We start from the raw sequence: 21,968 nt of genomic DNA, 5'->3' as shown, positions 1-21,968 counted from the left end.
TGTACAAAAACAAAACAAAATTAATCCAACCAAAAATAATAAAAAGAATCTTTTGGAATCTGGCGGAAATACACAATTAAAATTTGAAAACAACATTTTATGAACGATGCGGGACTCGAACCTACGACCTCTAGCGATCCGTGCTGGTGCTCCTCAACTGAGCTAACCGTTCGAGTGACGTATCGTCATAAAATCTTGTATGCTTTGTTCAACTCTCAGGTTGTTGCTTCATCTACAGGATCTTATTTACAGTAATTGATAGCCTCAATCAAGTCAATCTCCTACAATAGTAGAGTAGTAGTAGTATACAACAGTAGATTTACAAGAGAAAAATCTCAAGTCAATTTCCTAATATGCAAATATTGGGGTTGAGTAGGTCACATAATAATTTTGCGCGGCGGCCATCTTAGATATCTAAAATGATCCCAAATTCGTTTTCTACACCCTCAAAAACCTTGGAACGATATCAATATTGTTGAAATCATAATATTGCGCGGCGGCCATCTTGGATTTCAGAAATGATCCCAAATTCGTTCTCTGCACCTTCAAGAACCTCGGATACGATAACCATATTGTTGAATACATAATTTTGCGCGGCGGCCATCTTGGATTTTTAAAAATGATCCCAATTTCGGTCTCTGTACCCTCAAGAACCTCGGATTCGATATCCATATTGTTGAAATCATAATTTGCGCGGCGGCCACATTGGATTTCGAAAATGATCCCAAATTCGTTCTCTGCACCCTCAAGAATCTCGGATAGGATATCCATAATGTTGAATTCATAATTTTGCGCGGCAGCCATCTTAGATTTAAAAAACCTGCACGATACAAGGCTAGTAGGGAAGATGTTCTACTTACTAGCGGACGCGCGCTAAACCTGCACAAGGCTAGTAGGGAAGCCCGAGAGTAAGAAATACTCAATCGGTGTCAATCGCTCTCTCCCTTGATCAAAAACCTCCTCCTCTTCTTGAACGGAAAAATTCAAATTTCCGTGATGATTCCGTTTCCGCTTCATTTGTAAAACAATTTACCCTCATTGGCCGTGAAGATAGTACCTAATAACATTAAAACGGCCGTCCTGACAAATTGCAATTTTATACATATCAACATATTCACGCCAGCCACGGATATATTAATGTATAAAGATATATTGGATGCATCAACCTTTAGAGCTTGGATTCATTGTTTGTTGATGCTTCGAGAACATGATGGTCGTGATTACTGTCATAATTAGTTATCGAGTCCAATAAATACAATACCCTTCTATTTGAAAATGATTAAATAAAACAATAGAGTAGTTAATAATATTTAATGAAGCACAAGCAGCGCGTTATGTACAGAACGAAGTGCGGTAATGATCAGATGTCGTCACAACATAAACAAAATATATCTATCAAACATACATAGGGAAAACATTCTATATATCTCTGGAAACTTATCCTTCAAATTCAATTTGATCTATAATTAATTCGATGATATAAGTCGGTGGCGTAGCAAGACAAATTCCGAGCCAAAGCTCGTAATTTGTTCTCTATTATTTGGTCAAAACCTCTTCCTACTCGTCATTAACAAACGTACACGGGTACACAGTGACAGCCGTTTAAACCTTACATAATTTATATGTCTAGATAGAGCCTCTTGCTGTTAGGAAACGCATGAAAAACAGGCCAGGTTTATTTTTTAGTGTGCATGACAGCTACGAGTTACAGTCGCGATGCGGTAGGCACCATGTTTTAGTGTGGTGAAAACAGATGTTTGTTGGACGTGTTCACAACTGTCACAGTATATCTGTATGTGTACATTACATAAGGTTGTATAACATTTGACCACTCATAAATTTTCAATTTTAAGTTTAAGTGTACCACAAGTAACATGAACCATCTCTTTTTTATTGTAGTAGTATGTTCAAACTAGAGTTATCTGTAGTCCGTGTGGTGTCAAATCAATAAACATATTTTAAATATGGCTACATACATATTATATTACGAAATAAAACTATATTTAAATTATTGAGCGAATTAAAAACGAAACTTATGGCTATTATTTAAGGCAATAGAAATAGTTCTTAAAACATATTCAACATTTCTTAGATTAAATATGAAACGAATTATAAATTTATGTCATGAATATTATAATACCTATAATAAAATAAAAACAATTAAAAATATCACAAGTCATTGTGACAATGTCGTTATAACACAAATACATGCTACAGGCACGGACGAGTACAAAAAGAAGGACTCCGCGCCGTGATATTAGCAAGTGAAGCACCTTTATGCTAGTGTGTGTGCGGTTACGGTGGATACCATTTACACAATTTTTTCTCCCTTAATTAATCATAATAAATGGCCACAAATACTTTTACAGTATCGTTTATACACTTATTCATAACGCACGAAGGCATTTTTAAAATACTTTATAGCAACGCAAACTGATCTGTCAGACGATGGCAAATCTCATAACGGCGACCGATCGGCTTGTATTAGTGTAAGTGTGTGCGTGGGGCTATGTATTTACTCGTTTACCGGCTTGTTTTGGTGCTTCACTGTTATGTAAGGTGACACGGAGTCCTTCTTTTTTTACTCGTAATATCTGTCAATGTCAGTTTGATAATGACATTATTTTTTACACTTGAATATGAGTATGATAGATGTGTTGCAGAAGAAAGAAAGTAATTTAATATTAATATATAGAACATTATAAAAAATAATGAAACAAAGCCAAGAACATGATAACCATGTTATATCGGTACATAATAATGGCATTCACATAACACAGTCTTAGTAGCACAGCTTCGGATGAGAACAAACATAATAATACAATATTTATTATAATTTATAACACATGGCCGATATACAAGGAATGTTACAATAATGTTCAAATCGTTCTCAACAGACTTTGATTATGATTATATATATTATATATACAAACAGCTTCTACTCTTTCATTATCAGAAGATACAAAGCACCTTTCCATTGCAAATGAAAACAATGAAAATCGTTTTATAAAACATCGCAATATTAACATCAATTGTGACACCCATTAATAATAGATATAGTATTGACTTTAATGAAAGACACAAATTACGGTATATGAATCTTGGTTATTTTTAATGTTGAGTCTTAATCTCGCCAAGTTTCATAAAATCACTTCGGTACGAGTTCCGCTTCCTACAAGACGCATCTAAAGGAGTTATTAACTCACCAAACATTTGACTTTCATTCCAGCTTGAAAATCTCTTTAAATTTTGCGGAATTAAAAATAAAAAACATCATCCATAGCGTTTTGAATAGAAATGGATTACGACAAAGATCGCCTAATTCGACTTCTTGAAAAAATACTTTTTACCCATTGACGTACTAGAACCACAGTCACGCTCAAAAATTGTCTGAAACAAACCTCTACCTATGCGTCTCTTAAGCAAAGTTTTCGTGTTTAGACCGCGCTTTATATACAACGCCACACGATCACAACGTGTCCAGTAAAAAATCCAATCTTAAAATGGATGGAGTGTCGTATTTCAGGTAAGCGCCCCTCGTGTAATTAACTTGACGTTTTTAATCATTTTGCTAAATATGTAACTACATTTAAATTTGCTTAAACAAAATGTTCTTGCCTTGTGTTAGCGTCCGAGCTTCTAATGACCGTATTCCATAGACTTTGAACATAATGAATATTTTATAAAATATGTTATCAGTATAAGTTAATGTGTACGTATATACAACGCCGCTCGGAAATTTTTTGACGACCTTTTAATAGGGTATTGGGGTTTAGTTCTTTATTGTACGTCAATGTTTTTACCAAATCACAATCTAAGAAATTAAGTTATAATAGCACACGTTTTAATAATCATTGAAGTGTTAAAGGAGGATGGCGAGAATGCATTCAATGAATTTTGGGACCCACTGAAAGAAGTGGCGTACATAATGGAAACTTATTAAGAATTGTACAACGTAATAAAACTAAGAAAAAAGCAAATCGTAAGTAAGTCTATAAAAGTGGGAGGAAAAAGATTTACCTAAAAGTAAAATATATCCTAAAATTATTAAATGATATCTATTGTTTAATCAATAATTTGTATCTTATGTCTATGCCTAATTACTGTCTGCTAAAAGATAATATTATATGTGGAGGGTAGGCCAGCAGCTAATAATTGAGGTTTTACAATTCATTATTTTTTCAAGAAGGTATCGAATCTTTTAAGATAAAGATACCTACTGATTTTAGTATCAAAAATCGATAATAATCTTATTGAATCTTATTGTGAATTACTACTGAATAACTAATTTGAGTAGGTATAGATAGTTTGATGGTGTCAGAACATCCATAAAAAAAAATGACTATCATGTCAAAAAAACGTTCCGTTAGTGCAAGATGACTTATTTTTAATTATATATAATAATAATTATTTTCTTTTGTCTCTTATATCTTAGCGCCTCAATATTTTTTTATAAACATTATATAAACTTAAGTTTATAATTAATATAAACTTGTACTTGTAGGATGCTTACTTAATTTTTAAATTATGTGGGTCCATTCTCGCCATCGTCCTTTATATCATGAGATTAAATATTTATCGATCAAAAATCACTTGTGCAAAAAAAAAATTGCATATAGCATCAGAATATTGCAAATAATTTAATAAAGTCGAGATTAAATTAGGATTTAATAATATCTGTCTCTTTATTTACACTATATTGACATAAAAAGTTGCCTTGATTTGGTTTTAAATAATATAATCAGCACATTAATAATGCATTGAGTAAGAGAAAATAAGTAATATATATATTAATATTTACTTATTTACACTCTGTATTCTGTAAAGGTTTTCTAAAAAAATAACTAAAAAAATGATACTATACACTTTTCTTTTCCACAATAACTTCTCCGTGTTAATACAAAATTAAACTCTTATCCTAATATAAATATATATATATATATATATATATAATGTAAAATATCGCAAAAAAAAAAAAACAAAAATATGCAAACGCAACAACAATTAAACATGTTATGTAAGTAACGAGGAAGTTGTCGTTAAATGGCATTTTATATAAAACTAAATCAAATAGCTGACCGTATACAAAACAACTCAATTATTAAGTCACTTATCGAATTGTTATTAATATTCGATGAACAACGAGTTCAATGACCGCAACGAGCGACACCGGAATTATTTTGACTCTAGATGTAAAAGGTCCTGAAATACAATATTTTTATAATTATATTTTTAAGTGTTTTTAGATCCTTTGCTCGTAAAATTTAGTAATTCATGACGTGCATAAATATAAAAGAAAAATATTGACAAAAGTGCCAATTACAACAGATTATTTATAATCGTTTCTTTAGATAAAAAAAAACAGTTAAAACTGGATATTCAATAAAGTTTGTTACTTCAAAATATAGTTAAATACGATGCACTTAATAAAACCGCCAACGATGGTTGAATAAGTAATTAAATTATCCGAATACATAGAAACAAAATGCAAATATTGTACAAGACATCAAAAAAAAGAGAGAAAACTTAAAACCATGACGATTTAAAGTTTTATGATGGTGTAAGGTACCAATGCAAGTAACAACCATTGCTGTTAGGACCCCTTCAAAGTTGGAACTAAAAATAAATTGAGTTTCGCATCAATGATTCACTATGATCTTAGAATTAAGTATACTACTAAATGTATTTAAATGTCCTATATAATAAAATCATGACAAAATAAATTCATATAGAGAAAAATGTACTTATATGTTAATATCTATATACGAAATAACAAATATAGCTAAGGCGCTCAGCAGACCAACCAACTTCAATGGTGCAACAGACTATTTAAAGTTTTTGCAACACAACATTGAAAAAGTTATAACAAGCCATAAACACTTATAGTATATTTACAATGATTCTATAATACCTACAATTAATATCAACTGAGTAACACTGTATACTAATATTGCTGCAAAAGACCCAATGCTACTCAATAGGCATAGATATTTCAACCGGGAAGATAGTTTACAAAAGTCTGGAACCTGGAGCCCTCCTTCGAGAAATCTGAATAGTAACAATCAAAAGTGAAACCAGTACAGTTTCTGAAAAATAAATTTAATAAAGTTGTGAGTTGGTGATATTGAAGTTGCTACATGTACTGAGCGCCTAATAAGACTCTTACATTATATATTAAGCTGCGTTCACATTAACGTTAACTGAACATTGGATGTCCAGTCTAATACACCCTTACAACACGACTTTATAAAATAGAACTATCTAGGCTCTCTTGGGGTAAACAGCACACTACCTATATAATAAAAATTGATAAATTTGTTTAGACAATTCACTATATTACGGAACATTTGATATGGGTTAGTTATGTCAGTCTGTAATGGCTCGGTCACACTGAATGCGATGTCGGTGAGATAGCTCTGTGTGTGTCAACAATATAATTTTATTAATCATTCTCAAATAATTGCACTTGCTCAATGATAACATCGAAAGTTGAAAAGTATATTGCAAATAAGTGTATTTTCTGTACATTTAAAATAATTTTATGTACAGGGAGTGAACTATGTTTATATTAGACACATTCTTGAAACTAGTCTTTCATATTTTTTGTGTTATAATCATTCCATTTTTAACCGAGTTTTTATCAATTAGAATTGCAAGTAGATTATGATTATTTCATAGCAATAACAATTACAGTACAATATTGTACATTTTATTAAAAAGAGCGCAAACAACAATGCTGGGATAGTTTCTTGCATCGCTTCTCTCTCCATTTGTTTCCGATGCGGTACCAACGTTTGTGTCTAGTATATTAGAAATGACATCAAAAAGAAATCTTAAGGAATAAATTTTGAGAAAATAAATGCCTTTTCATGCCTTTTATTATTTGTAACACCGCACCGTTACCGCATTCAGTTTGCGCGAGCCCTAAGCTAAACAAACCTATCAATATACTGTGCTATGCACATCTAACATCCATTATACTATAATATGCGATAATAACTCTAATTCTATACGCAATAGAGATCATTTCTTTTTAACAGTCGACCCGCTAGCGCAACTACTCGACCGAGTCTGTACGCCGTCTTTTTTCATCAGACTAACCCCAAACGCTGGATATTTTTTACGCAACGCTTTTATTTTGTACAATTTGTTTCCTTGAGAATTGGTACCTTCCTCGAAGTTCTCCGGCGTGACGTCGGATGTGATAATGGAGTTTGAAATAATCTCCATTGGCTCTGGACTGTTCGATTTGTCCCGTTTCCGCCTGAAGCTATATGGAGTCTCCAAGGAGTCTGCCGATATATTGGTTATATTTGTATCACTCGACGATAACTCCTGAGATATCTCCAGATTTGTTTTTGAAGTATTTTTGGGTAACTTCTTACGAGAACTTGAAGTCGATCGCACGATTAATTTCTTTCTAGTGTTATTCCCGTTGTTAAGCTTAGTTTGATTGACATTTTTGAGATTTGGTTCAGATGGTAAGCGCTTACCATTAAGATGACAGTTTTCAGTCAACGCTGACAGGGTCGATGTCACATTGCTGAGAGCTGTGACGGTATTTGTGTCGTTTGTCGTCATTTTCGTTACGCTAATCGCTTTTCTTGCGAAGGTTTTAATTGGGCTCGTTCCGTGTGAGTAGTTCGCGGGTCGAGCTAAGTTGGCACGTTGACCGTGGAAGCTACTTTTCCCAGTGAACTGAGACTTGGCCCCCGCGGTTAGTTTATTCGCTTGAGAGTTGGCACCCCGAGTTGGGGGGAAAGTGGAGGTTTTGGCCGCGTAATGAGACTTTATCGTAGTATTAATCAACCTTGGCTGTGGTTTTAGATTAGTATTATTCGCGTTACGGATATTGTTAGTTGGCATCATATAGTTTAATTTTGGCGCGAAGACAGTTTTGGCTGGCAACATTGGCGATGGTGTGGTCTTGTATTTGCTAATGACCGGTGTTATGTTGTTTTCTGAGTCGGTTTCGTTTCCGTTCAAGGCGTTTGCATTATCCAACTGTAAAACAAAGTTTTGTTATATATAAATCTCCAAATGTAGGATCGCAATTGGCAGCTGTGTATAAGCACCTATGCCGAGAATTTAACATTGAACAACTAGTATAAAACATTAACAGTTGTTTCATGAAGTATAATCCAAAAGAAAATATCAATTATGTCATTCATGTTAACATTTTAAAGATTTAAAATACAATTTATTGATTCAATAGTCTAAAGGATTTATGTACAATCCACGGTTCATTGCTATAAATGTTGAACTTTATTTCTTTCATATTTAATGAAACATAGCTAACCTTTTCTCTCTCATCGTGTTTCAGTATAGTCTGGAGAGAGACGGGCTTTTCGGGTGGCAAGTCGCTGTAGATGCCCCGCGTGAACACAGGCAGCGAGGTGATATTGTGTCGACGTCGAAATAACTCGCCTTGAGCGTACATTCGTGGTTGTATACTGCAAAGGTACAGATCTATTAAAAAATATATATATGAATGTAAAAGTACTAACATCTAACTGGCTGGTACCCAAACCCAATGATTGGTTAGCCAGTCGCTGAGTAGCTAGTTGAGTATGCTTTATATACACACACACACACATACATACTAACAATACCACTTTCCCTTCTGAACTCACCCCAGAACAGAGGAGTGTTCCACATCCTACTTCCCCATTCTCTGAATCATGTCTTCCTTTTTGTCAATTACATTTTATAAATAACTTTTAAGTAAATAATTTTTATAACTTTGTCATAAATAAAACTAAAAGAGTGGTCCCTCCCAACACACTCGATAACCATAATAAGAGCCACCTGCCCAAAGGTTTTAAGTACTTTTTGTTAAAGAAATTAATAAATTTGATTTGATTTGATCTTACATATACCTACAGTAGCCTACTAGTACTAAACCTTATCTTAATTTTTGGTTTTAAGTGAAAGGAGTTACTTTCCTTTAACTTCAATTCCTTATTTCTGTGTTTCATTTAATTGCTCTATTTGTATATTTTGTTTTAATAATATTATTGAGTCAAAAGTATTTTTTTTACCATTGACTACCTACTTCTTACTTCTACTTCGGAAAAGGTTGAGCTTTAATAAGAAGTGGCAACAAGCTGATTGTCACTCTTTAACAAACACATTCACAGCTTCATCGTTTTACAAATGATTTTTAAATATGCGAACATAAAAATACACGATTGATAACCTTCTCTTTCATTGAAGTCGGTACATAGTTAATATTTACAATGTTATCACAATGAGAATGTTATCAAAAGTCGTCCTAATTTACTTCAATATTGGAAAGATTATGAACAACTTTATTTTTGTCTTTACAAAATGACGAATAGATGGAAAAATAGACTTACTTTTCAAGGAACCATTGTTGATGTCCGATCACAGAGCCTGGTCTGCAAACCCTGAGCCAGGCGATAGCCTCGCGCGCAGAGAAGCCGTGGTGCTTCATCATGTAGCATGCTATCAGAGTGCCCGTCCGACCCAGACCCGCTGCACACCAAACATAACGTTAAAACATATAAATAGATATATCCCCCATACAAGACCTCAATATCGGAAGATCGTAAGTGTTTCATAACATCAAATATCCCATATGTGCAATGACGTTCTATACATGTGATGTGTTCTATACAGACATAGACAAATCCCAAACAAAAAGAAAGCCGAAATATGGAACATGCCAAAAATTACAAGAAGACTGCTATATGGATATAAATGTATATACATTGCCGCTTTTACTCCAGTTGTTTAAATATTCTTGGTCAATAAGCAGCAATGTAAAACATTTATTCAGGTCAGGTTTGATTCGGACAGTGATAGTTGACACACGACTAAGGACAAGTGTGCTTACTTTGCCGTTAAGCACACTTTTGCCGTTCCGCTATCAGACTGTAGACTGAATATACATATGTAGTTATATGTGTAGAGAACGTCAATGCATGAGTGAGTTAATGTCACACACATAAATTTAGTTTTAATTAAATATAAAATAAATAAAAATTTAATAGTCTAAAACGGGTGTAGATATAAGGGGTTACTTTATATTTGAATCTGTTTTGCTGTTATAAGTTCCGTGCACATCTATACTAATATTATAAAGCTCAGTTTTGTATATATTGTCCGCGCTACATTCACATGCCACGTTTACGACACAACATGCTATATTTTCATCCAAACAACGATGTCGAACTGTTAGGTTGTTCGCTATCAAATCCGCTACATAAATATCTAGTATATTAGAAATGACATCAAAAAGAATTCTTAAGAAATCAATTTTGAGAAATTAAATGCCTTTTATGCCTTTAAATCAAATCTGAAATAAGAAAATTATTGACTTAGGCGTTATATTTTGCGGAAATCCATAGTTATTCACCGACTCAACAGCTCCTGAAGATTCCTCGTGTAAATGCAAAACACGTGTCGAATTTGTGAAAGACACAACAGAACTACAACAAATACATAACATACAAAAAAACTATCAGCCAAATACAGGATAGGCTGCAACTCCACGAGAGTGTGTGCATATCATGTTTAGCCGAAATATTATACAGGATGTTAAGAAAATCTTGTATTATATCGTAAGGCGTATATTGGTATCAAGTAGTGAAAACATATTTATATTGGTTTTCAGAAAATAAGCACATTTAAAAAAAAGTGCAAAAAAGCAGTCAATCACTCTGCCTACTTAATTATAAATGTTTGGACACCTCTGCTGAAGCCATGTCCATTTTTCCCCATCCACACACCTATTTCATTCGTGTTTCCTACGTGGGCGCGCGGGCGGCAGGCAGGCGCCGACAAACAACGAAACCTTTGTTTGTATTAATACACAGTTTAATTCGCTATTATGTCCACTTGCAAAGCGGTTCTCAACCGCAGGGTCTGCTCGACGTGACGGCTACTGACTTTGTATACATTTAGTGGAACGTTTCACGATATTGGCATTTGGCACTGATCCGTAGTAACACGCGTCGTTTCAGTTTTAATTTTATCGAATACTGTTACGATTCGGGCTCTCATTTCCCCCTCAACGTCACAATTTTTTCGGAACGCGTATTCGGTCACGTGTCCCCAACGAAAAAGTCGAGCGGCGTGAGGTCGGGAGACCACGGCGGCCAAGTGACAGGACCACTTCGCCCAATCCATCGAGTGCCGTACTCTTCTTGGAGATACTCTCGAACAATGACGTTCATAAATGTGGTGGAGCCCCGTCTTGTTGCATGGCGCTGGAAAGCATTGCGTTGCAAGTGCATAGCTTTGTTCGTAATCCCTACGAGCTGCACTAAAATACTTTTCACTGGAGTACATGACGCACAAAAACTAGCACTATAAATTACACCAAAAATCACGCAATTTTTGCGAGCGCAAAATTTGCACATCCATTCCTGAAGCGGATAGACGGGTAACTGAGTGCGAGTAATTTTATAATACTCTAGAGCAATAATTCTAATTGCCGCGATTGCCGGCATCGGTCAAAAGACAGCGGTGCGGTAGGCCCCGCCTTATTCGTTTGAGCCGCCACTTAGCTGATGCTATCTTTACGCCATTGGACCGAGTTCAGAGTGATAACCTTAGTTTACTGGTAGAATAAATAAGTCAGGGGATCTCAAGATAATAAGTAAGTAATAAGTTTTTGATAACATTTAATATGAAAATATTTTCTTTTTACTATAGAATTAGGAAAATAAGATCAAAAAGGATTTGTAAGCTTCTAGGAATAAATTTCAAACAACAAAAAGACTAAATACTCGAAAACCCAAACTGGTTCTATTTCAATATAAACTTAAAGGATCGCAACTCACAAGAGTTACCTCAATAACGGATCTAGGAATTATCTTTGACTCTAAATTATTATTTGACAATCACATTGATAATATCATTAACAAAGCATCAAAAGCACTTGGTTCTATATTGAGAGTCTCATCCGATTTTAACATTATTAAAACTTTGTACTTTGTGTTTATTGTACTTTTGTTCGAAGCCACCTCGAATACGGCTCACAAGTCTGGAACCCAAACTACAATACATATATAACTCGTCTGGAGCGTATACAGAAGCGCTTTCTCAGGCATCTACAATTTAAAAGTAAAATATAAATCCCCTCTTATACCGACAGATGCAAGAAATTCCACATCCTTCCACTATATGAAAGAAAGCGAATAGCCGACCTTTTATATCTACTGAATATCGCAAATGGAACTATAGACTGTCCAGTTACTAGAACGCATACGCTTACGAGTCCCAGGCGCACGAGTTAGAAGACCAGAACTGTTACATGTCCCAATAGTATCAACATACTATCGACGAAACTCATTCCTTTTAAGGGCATGCAGGTTTTATAATGACATTGTTAGAGACTGCAGCATAGATATAGATTTATTTAATACAACGGTAACGAAATTAAAGCACCAGCTCAGCAAAATTTTTCGAATAATATCTACAATAACGCCTAAATTTATATAACATAATAAGTTAAATTAGAATATATATAAATTTATTATTAAGTATAATATAGTATTGACTGAAGAGTAAGCAAAATAGTATTCAATAAATGTCAGCCTTTATTGAACACGTGCATGTAGATGCACGTCCGTTTATGTATTAATTTTTTATGTATAATAGATTGCATTCTTAAAAAAACTAACGAATCTTTCTTACCATGTCGCTAGATCAGATTTTCTTATACTCGATTTATTAATATTAATCTATTAACTATTTATTATGTAATTAGCTAGGAAATATCTGCGAAAACTTGTAAATAGCCTTTTATGTAAATGTTTTCCTAACTATTATTGTATTTAGCTGTAAGTTTTCCAATTACAATAAAATAAAATAAAAAAATTAAATAAATATTCGAATAGAGTAACGTCGCCTTTTATAGACGTGTTCACCCTGTGCACCTGTCACTGTCAACACAATTTAAATAATTACTCACTACAAACAATCAAAACGAAAACGGACAGAGTTTCGGTGAGATGTTCACAGTTCGACGACGAACGAAGTAATCGTCACCAGACCTGGGTCTTCCGCATAAGCCCTCACGGGCCTCGCGTTAACTGTTCGGAGCAATGGCCCCTTTCAGTGATATAGTCGCCGCCTGCAATTACAGGCGGGGCACTGTGTGGGGCCGGTTGGTTCATAGTGTAATGTCCGGTGGTGTCCTTGCGCCCAGTAGCCAGCGGCGAGGAAGCAGTCGTGTCCTAGGAGACTAGGTCACGTGGTAGTCCTCTTATGTCCGGCGGTCGTCGATGGTATGGCGCGATGCCACGCAAATGCTGGGATTGCGCACCATCGGCGCGCGCGAACATAGAGGTGCTCAGGCGACGAACGAAGTTGTCCAGGCTCTCCATGCGCAGGTCTATGGAGATGACCTGATTCCGTACGAAGCGTGGTGCTCCAGGGATGGTGCGAAGCGCCAGCGACTGCTGCGCTCGCAGCGACTTGCCACCCGTCTCGCTTGTCAGTGCGAACCATGCGGGGGCCGCATATGTGACTTGCGTGCGAACATACGCCCAGCTTCTTACGGAGAGGCAGGTGGGACGCCAGCACGGGGCGGAGAAGGTACCGTGCGGCGCACGTCTGGGCGACCACGTTCTTTAAATGGGGACGCATCGAGAGGGTCCTGTCGATGGTCACACCGAGGTTTTTGGCCTTCGGGGACCATTCGACGGTCTCGCCCATGAGTGACACCGGGGGCGGCAATAAGCGCGCCCGCCCGATTTAAATCGCCTGAGTCTTCGCCACGTTGACCTTGAGTCTCCAGTCCTTCAGCCAGGTGGGAAGCGCGTCCAGTGCTCGCTGCATCTTCAGCGCTGCATGCGGGGCATTCAGCGAGGTGGTAATGAACGCCGCGTCGTCGGCATACAGCGCTAAAATGGCGCCGTCGGCGACTGGGATGTCGTCCGTGTATCTGCTGTAGCAGACGGGCGACAGGCAGTTTCCTTGGGGCACACCGGCTCGAATGTGTGCTCCGTGGACAGAGCGTCTTCAACCGCCACTTGAAAACGTCTGTCTTCCAAAAAGGTGGCCACAGTCTTAACTACTCGACGGGGAGTAGTAGACGTGGACAGCTTGTACACGAGGCCGGCGTGCCACACGCGATCGAACGCCTTCTCCATATCGAGGAATGCTGCGACAGTCTGCTCTCGCTTGTTGTAGGCGGTAGCGAGGTGGTGCAGCACCCTCGTCACTTGTAAAGTGGTGGAGTGTTAGGCACGGAGACCGAACTGATCGACACGTGGCTGAAGATGAGGCGTGATGTGCAGCAACAGTCGCTTAGTTGCGCAGGCAGCGAGGGTGGCTTGGCCGTTTGCAATCATCGCGCTCAGTCCGGCCTCAAGGTTAGGGATCGCCGACCACACAAAAACCTTACGGCGGAGCGGGCGTGGTCGCGTCGCGCGTCGCGACATCGGCGACAGGTTCGGCATGACGGATGCTCATGCGGGTTTTTGTATTTTCTTTTTTTTTGCCTTGCCTTAAGCGCGGCCCAGACGGAGGTGCTGGTACGCCAGCACTCCACCAGCCTGGTTCCCGGTGCTTACCTCTGGAGGCAGACCGGACCTAGACCGGAGGGGGTGTAGTGTTGAACCAGAACACCAACCTTGGTGAACTCAAAAAGAAGGTTTCAGCAGGAAGTAGCACAGTATGCTGAAACACTAAAAGGACCCGAGCGCCGGTGCGAGTCGCTAGACGTCAGCACACAAAGGCAGTCGAGCTCTCTAATCGTCACCAACTGTTCTGCTACCGCTTATATAGCGTTCTCTCGGCTGCAAGTGGGGAGAGGTGACGTCATGCCTTTAAAATTTTCTTGTGTTTCTAAGAATAGCATTTACCTTAAGGGGTTCTGATTTTTTATTTTATTCTATGTTGTATCTCCATTCTACTTCGTATCCGTCTCAATAATCGTACAGGTTTTTTTTTTTTAACACAGTTTATAACTATTAAAATACAATAATAATAAATGTCCAAAACAAAAGTCCTACGTTATTCAAAAGAATTGTAAGAAACTGTAAAAAAACGTTTGTGTGGTAAAGGTTACCTACTATAACATAAATGACTTTCTTAATGATACCACAGGTTGGGCATTGAGCGACCAGGCTACTTCATACTAGAGCGACTCAGGCTTTTAAAGAATAAGTTTAATTGTACAATATTACTTTGTAAACAAATTTTTTGGTGAAAAAAAAAGCCCGCTGAGTTTGTTGCACCCATCCTTCTCAGGCCTGAGGCATTCATTTTGGAATGGGTGGTAGTTTTTTTGGCTTTCATTAAGTGATGTCACATCCTATTTTGAACAAAAATATTTGAATTTAAATTTGATTAGCGATCTTGATGTTGGTCCATCATGTTAAAAGATCTGTCGAAAGTTATACATTTTATCATTCACCACTACTTCGGAAAAGGCCTAATAACTAAAAGCATTAATGAGAGGAAATAGCAAGAAACTACCATTACCACTCTTTTAAATCAATATTTACGAATTATTGTGATTACAATCAATGTTGAGTGCAGTGGAGTTGATACATACAAAAAGTGAAATATGTGTTTCCTTTTTTATTTGAGTTTGTTCTTTTACGTTTAGGAATCAAACATGTTAATTTAATGATTATTTATTACATAGTATATTATAAATAAGTAATATAAAAAAATTTCTGTCTATTGCGAGAAAATTTTAAATGCTCTGTTGTTCAATTTTATTATATAAAAAATAAATCTCATTTATATAAATGTTTTCAGTAAAAACAGGGAAACAGTGACACGGCAATGGAGACAGGTTATTTATTTTAATATACTCGTAGACGCTATTATTAAATAAGATAACTTAACTCGGATGTATGTGTGCGTACGTCTATTCAGTCGCTCTAGTATGAAGGTAAAGAAGTGTTCTATTACTGTATAGTAAGTTAGCTCTCTGTAACTTTTTATAAATAGTATTTTTTTTGATAAACGCGTGTGTTACACATTTAAATGCAACACTTTTAAATGATTAAAACGCGTGTAATTGTAACAATATAATACATTTACACGCGTTTTAATCCTTTAAGAAGTGTTTTATTATTATGAATATTATAACTGAAGGTACCTTTACAATGAACTGCCACGGCCCCTTTTGCTAGTTCAGCAATCCGTATAAACCGGTTTACGATCATGTCTGTGGGAACAGAGCCATCCACAAAGAACAGCTCCCTGTGTTCAAACCCGTGGGCGGTGAACTGGCGTGCGTCGTACGATTTCTTGTTCAACCTGCAATTCAGTATCTATTTATTAAGTTAGATTCACCAGTGGTAATTACAATATTACACTTATTCTACGTTAAAAAGGTCTTAACACTAAATGCATTTTCTTTTAAGGTGAATACCGCAAGCGAAAATAAAATTTTCGCCAGCTCTTGGTATACCTTAGCTTTCGCCATGGTCGGTCGGCCGGTGATCTTCTGGTATACCTAACACATAGATGGGCGGCGGCTATTGAAAGCAAGGGGGAAAGCCTGGCAGTTAGCCTGGATATAGCGAAGGCCTTTGATCGTGTATGGCACAAGGTGCTCCTCTCAAAACTTCCATTGTTTGGGATTCCCGAGAGCTTATACAAGTGAACCTCCAGCTAGGCGCAGCATACAGGTCGTTGTCGTCGGATATCGCCCGAACCCGAAGCTGGAGTGCCCCAAGGCTGTGTGCTATCTCCCACGCTGTTTCTTCTGCATATCAATGATATGTTGGACACCTCCAACATTCATTGCTATGCAGACGACAGCACTGGTGATGCCGTATACACGGGCCATGCAGGTCTCTCTCGGGAAATTGTTGACCAGTGCCGGAAGAAACTTGTGTCTTCTATGGAGTCCTCTCTTGAGAAGGTCACAGGATGGGGTAAATTGAACCTTGTCATTTGACAATCAATTGCCTATTGCTTATTTTATTATCATAATTTTTTCATTGGAAACTGTAGTCACTAAGGTTATAAAATGTTTTTTAAAGTGTGTAGGTTTCTTAAGCTTAGATGTAATAATTGTGCTTCAGATTATTAATTTCAAATGGCTTTTAATAATTTAAAAATTTATTATCAGAACACATGGGGGCTTCGAACTAAAACAAGTGCTTTTAAACGGAACCTTCATTTAAGTAATTATGCTGCGTACTTATTACGGAAACTTGGTTGTTAGAGAGTATTAGCGATAGCGAATTATTTGATGATCGCTATACAGTATGGAGACGAGACAGAAATTACTCAGCTATTAAGGAATTATACGGAGGAGGTGTTTTAATTGCAGTTCGCTGTGAATTAACAGCTGTCGTTCAGCCTGAATGGAATTCATCTGCCGAAAACTTGTGGGTCACGGTGATGATAAAATCTAAGAGTGGTATGACCAAAATACATTTCTGTGTACTTTATTTATGTGATGAACATCTTGGCTACAATTTTAATTCTCAGCTATCAAATTTTACAGATAAACTATCCTTAGTAGTTGATATCTGTCCTGATGACATTTTTATTATTGCGGGGGACTTCAATATGAAAGATATACAATGGACTACGTACCATAATGATGATCACCCCGATCCCACAGGTATATTTTTTTGATATTTTACTAGAAGCAAGCTTGCGGCAGTTCAATTGTTCTTATAATATCAACAACCGAGTACTAGATTGGATTCTAAGTAATAATACCTTATCCGTTAAAACCTGTCTAGACCCTTTAGTACCGGAAGATGCTCATCACAAGTCTCTCTTTATATCATTAACTCCTAGTGAAACTGATTTACTTAAGGTTAGCTCTAGGTTTAAATATCTGTACCGATCAGGTGATTATGTAAATATCAATTCGTCACTTAGAGAGATCGATTGGGATGTATGTCTAAATTGTGGGACCTTGGATGAAGCTGTGGACTGTGTCTATAATCACTTATATAACTTAATTAATAACTATATACCGAAAAAATATATTAATGCGAAATCTTTTCCACCGTGGTACACTATACCTCTGAAAAAAATACTTAAAAGAAAAATTTAAATATATAAATAAATATTACACATATGGCAATACCGATGATTATGTTTCCTTTTCTATCCTACGGAAAAGAGCTAAGGAATTGAAGGATGAATGTCATAGGAATTACATTAAAACTATGGAAACTTCTATTGCTGCAAATCCCAAACTATTTTGGTCCTACGCAAAATCAAATAAAAAAGGCTCCAATTCCCTACCATCCACATTAACATTAGAGGGTCATGTAGCTGATACAGGTGTTAAAATATGTAATCTCTTTCCTCAATACTTTCAGTCTAATTTCCTCATTCCCACGTCACAGCCCCATCAAAGCTCACATACAGTTAATCATTGTCCTTCTGTTTATAGCAGCACTATCAGCACCGTATATATTGATGATTCTACAGTTAGGAAATACCTTAAGTCAGTTGATCTTACAAAAGGATCGGGACCAGATCATATCGACCCATTATTTATATCCTCTTGTTCCAATAGCCTTGTTAAACCATTGACAATACTCTTTATCAGATCAATTAATGAAGGTATAGTACCTAAAATTTGGAAATCCGCTTTCCTGTATACAAAAATGGAAATAAAAATGACATTAAAAATTACAGGCCTATCTCCAAGCTATGTATATTTGCCAAAATCTTTGAACGTATTATTTACACTCAGGTTTACAGCTCTCTAAAATCTACGTTCATACCTAAACAACATGGTTTCATGCAGAATCGGTCGCCCACAACTAATCTGTTATCATTTATTGATTACACGACTGCAGGTATGGACGGAGGTGGACAAGTAGATGCTGTTTTCACCGATTTTAGTAAAGCATTTGACCAAATTGATCACTGCATACTATTACAGAAACTTCAATTTGCTGGAATACATGGAAATCTATTCAGATGGTTCACCTCTTGCATTGAAAATAGGTCTCAACAAGTTGTTGTAAAAGGCTATGCCTCTTCTTGGATTACTGTATGTTCTGGAGTGCCACAAGGCTCATTACTAGGCCCTCTATTATTTAATATATTTATTAATGATGTAGGCGGTTGCTTTGAAACATCCAATTTTTTACTGTATGCTGATGATATGAAAATATTCTCAAATATCACCAGAGATTCAGATTGTCAGCTTCTTCAAGCGGATCTAGAAAGATTTGAGGCATACTGTCATCTTAATAAACTAGACCTAAACGCGTTAAAATGTCATTCCATTACTTTTTCTCGTAAGTATAATATAATAAATTACAAATATAAAATAAAGGGCGTTGTTCTTAATTCTGTTAATGAAATTAGAGACCTCGGTGTTACACATGACAGTAAACTTACATATGAAAAACAAATCGATACTATAGTTAAAAAGGCCAAGAAATCTTCTGGTTTCATCAAACGGATATGTTCTCAATTTTCTAGCATAAAACTCATTAAAATACTATACTGTTCATATGTTCGAAGCACCCTTGAATATTGTTCTCAGGTTTGGAACCCTCAATATGAAGTTCACATTAATAGACTTGAAAAAATTCAAACAAGTTTTTTAAGATATTTACAATATAAGTGTAATACATATGATGCAGATTATATAATAAGATGTAAAAGGCATCACATACTTCCATTACAAATAAGACGTCAAATAGCTGATACTGTTTTTTACTCTAAGTTACTTCACTCTAAGATAGACTCTTCTAAATTAACATCACAAATTGGTATCAAAGCGCCCAATAACTACACCAGGACAAAATGTACTACATATATACGTTCCTCATTGCAGTACTAATTACAGGCAACATTCATATTTTATAAGGTGTCCACAAGGAATAAATCAGATATCAGTAGACTTGGCAGATTTCGATATATTCAATACGTCACCAAACGCGTTAAGAGGTACATTGACGAGGCGTTGGATGAGTGTGTGTTCTCTTGATTGATAAATACCTGAATACTATAATATCCATTCAATTTGTCTTCGTGTATTTATATCTATATACTTTTATTGTATTACTTTTTGATCTTTTTTGTATTTTTGTTAATTATTTGTAACACGCTTATAGTCTCTTATATGCGAAAACTGTAAATGGTTAATAGATGTATATATTTTTTGTAAACTATTTATGTCATGTAATACTGTTTGTTTTCCTAATAAAATAAAATAAAATAAAATAAAATAGAATAGAATAGAATAGAATAGAATAGAATAGAATAGAATAGAATAGAATAGAATAGAATAGAATAGAATAGAATAGAATAGAATAGAATAGAATAGAATAGAATAGAATAGAATAGAATAGAATAGAATAGAATAGAATAGAATAGAATAGAATAGAATAGAATAGAATAGAATAGAATAGAATAGAATAGAATAGAATAGAATAGAATAGAATAGAATAGAATAGAATAAAATAAAATAAAATAAAATAAAATAAAATAAAATAAAATAAAATAAAATAAAATAAAATAAAATAAAATAAAATAAAATAAAATAAAATAAAATAAAATAAAATAAAATAAAATAAAATAAAATAAAATAAAATAAAATAAAATAAAATAAAATAAAATAAAATAAAATAAAATAAAATAAAATAAAATAAAATAAAATAAAATAAAATAAAATAAAATAAAATAAAATAAAATAAAATAAAATAAAATAAAATAAAATAAAATAAATAAAATAAAATAAAATAAATAAATAAATTCCTGCCGCCGAAATCCACCTTCGCACGACACGCCACAAGTTAGGATATCATCCCCACCATCTGGATGTGTGGCGGTCCTCCACAGTGCGGTTTTCAAGGAGTTTTCTTCCACGTACTACAAAGCTGTGGAATGAGCAACGCTCCTGTGATTCCTCTGGTGTTGCAAGAGATTATGGGCGGCGGTGATCACTTAACACCAGGTGACCCATACGCTCTTTTGTTCACCTATTCCACAAAAAATATATGTGAAATAATTTTGCATGCATATTAATATTAAAAAATTAGTATTGTTACAAACTTTAAACACTAAACATTTCGGAGAGCTACTGACGATAATGCAGTAGAAACCGTATACAAATTTTATCATTATTATTATAAAGTGATGTAATAAATATAGTAGATATAAAAAAAAATCTTAAGGTATCAATTACGAAAAATGAAATTACTTTTATAATTTTTTTTCCGAGTACTGAAAACGTGTATGATATTCTATTTTTTAAATTAACGTAACTTGACTAACTAACTATTTGATGAAATAAAACTGGGAATTAGTACTAAATGTCACGCGCCGTTGGATGTTGGAAGAGGACTGAGTCTGGCATGCGCTCACGGCTTATAAAGGCTATAAAAATTATGATTAAGGGAAGATGGAAGTTGGGATATGTATGGTTAGGACTATGGACAGGATATTAGGGCTCACCATTCAGATATAACAGAATGACATCGCGGATTGGCAAGCGACTGTACGAACTGCGGAAATGACATCGGATGAGATTATTTCGAGGATTTTCAAGAAACCAACGGAGCGGGATAACCCGACTCTGTCACGATTGAAGCACTAATGTACAAACAAAATAATCACACCTGACGATGGTAGTGACATTGTACTTCTTGAAGTACTCGTGGTAGTGTTCGGGACTGTGCAGGGGGTAGCCCCGGTCCAGCCGCGAGCGGTGGTGGGGTCCGGAGAACGCCAGCATCTTGCCCGGTATGATCCAGTTTAGATCGCCGTTTTCCACTTTCTGGAGAGAAAATAATTTTTTTTTATACATTCGCTCATCTATTATTCATGTGTGTAAAGCGTGCGTTGTGCTACTAGTATTTAGTTTTCCTCTTGAATATAACCTCCAGATACACGGAGGAAGTTTTTTATCAAAAAAAAATTAACAAACTAGTTGCGTCGAGTAGGGGCCAGTCACTCCAACCAGCCCAGCTCCTTCCAGAAGTTCAGAACACACCTGGGGTGTTGCCGCACTTCTCGGAGCTACCTCGTATTACTAC

General features: G+C 35.7%; 1 protein-coding gene across 1 annotated transcript; it reads right to left on the bottom strand.

The window, feature by feature from the left end:
* Positions 1-1,297: 1,297 nt before the first annotated feature.
* Positions 1,298-21,692, bottom strand: LOC126979756 (dual specificity protein phosphatase CDC14A-like). Its single transcript, XM_050829275.1, has 5 exons — positions 21,552-21,692; positions 16,091-16,241; positions 9,360-9,498; positions 8,300-8,453; positions 1,298-8,004 (listed from the first exon to the last, which is right to left on the bottom strand). Exons 2-5 carry the CDS (start codon positions 16,155-16,157, stop codon positions 7,024-7,026), a joined length of 1,341 nt encoding a protein of 446 aa, XP_050685232.1. The 5' UTR covers positions 16,158-16,241; positions 21,552-21,692; the 3' UTR covers positions 1,298-7,023.
* Between the last annotated feature and the right edge of the window lie 276 nt (positions 21,693-21,968).

Source organism: Leptidea sinapis, chromosome 4, assembly GCF_905404315.1.
Source record: "Leptidea sinapis chromosome 4, ilLepSina1.1, whole genome shotgun sequence".
In the NCBI taxonomy this organism is placed as follows: Eukaryota; Metazoa; Arthropoda; class Insecta; order Lepidoptera; family Pieridae; genus Leptidea; species Leptidea sinapis.
This window is presented reverse-complemented; position numbering and strand designations above follow the sequence as displayed.

Bases quoted from the DNA above. Each gene is read 5' to 3' on its own strand.
- LOC126979756 (XM_050829275.1), bottom strand. From the start codon at position 16,157: ATGATCGTAAACCGGTTTATACGGATTGCTGAACTAGCAAAAGGGGCC. The intron at 9,499-16,090 runs GTACCTTCAGTT...TTTGGTGTGCAG, and splicing joins CGTGGCAGTTCATTGTAAAG to CGGGTCTGGGTCGGACGGGC. The intron at 8,454-9,359 runs GTAAGTCTATTT...GTACCTTTGCAG, and splicing joins CAACAATGGTTCCTTGAAAA to TATACAACCACGAATGTACG.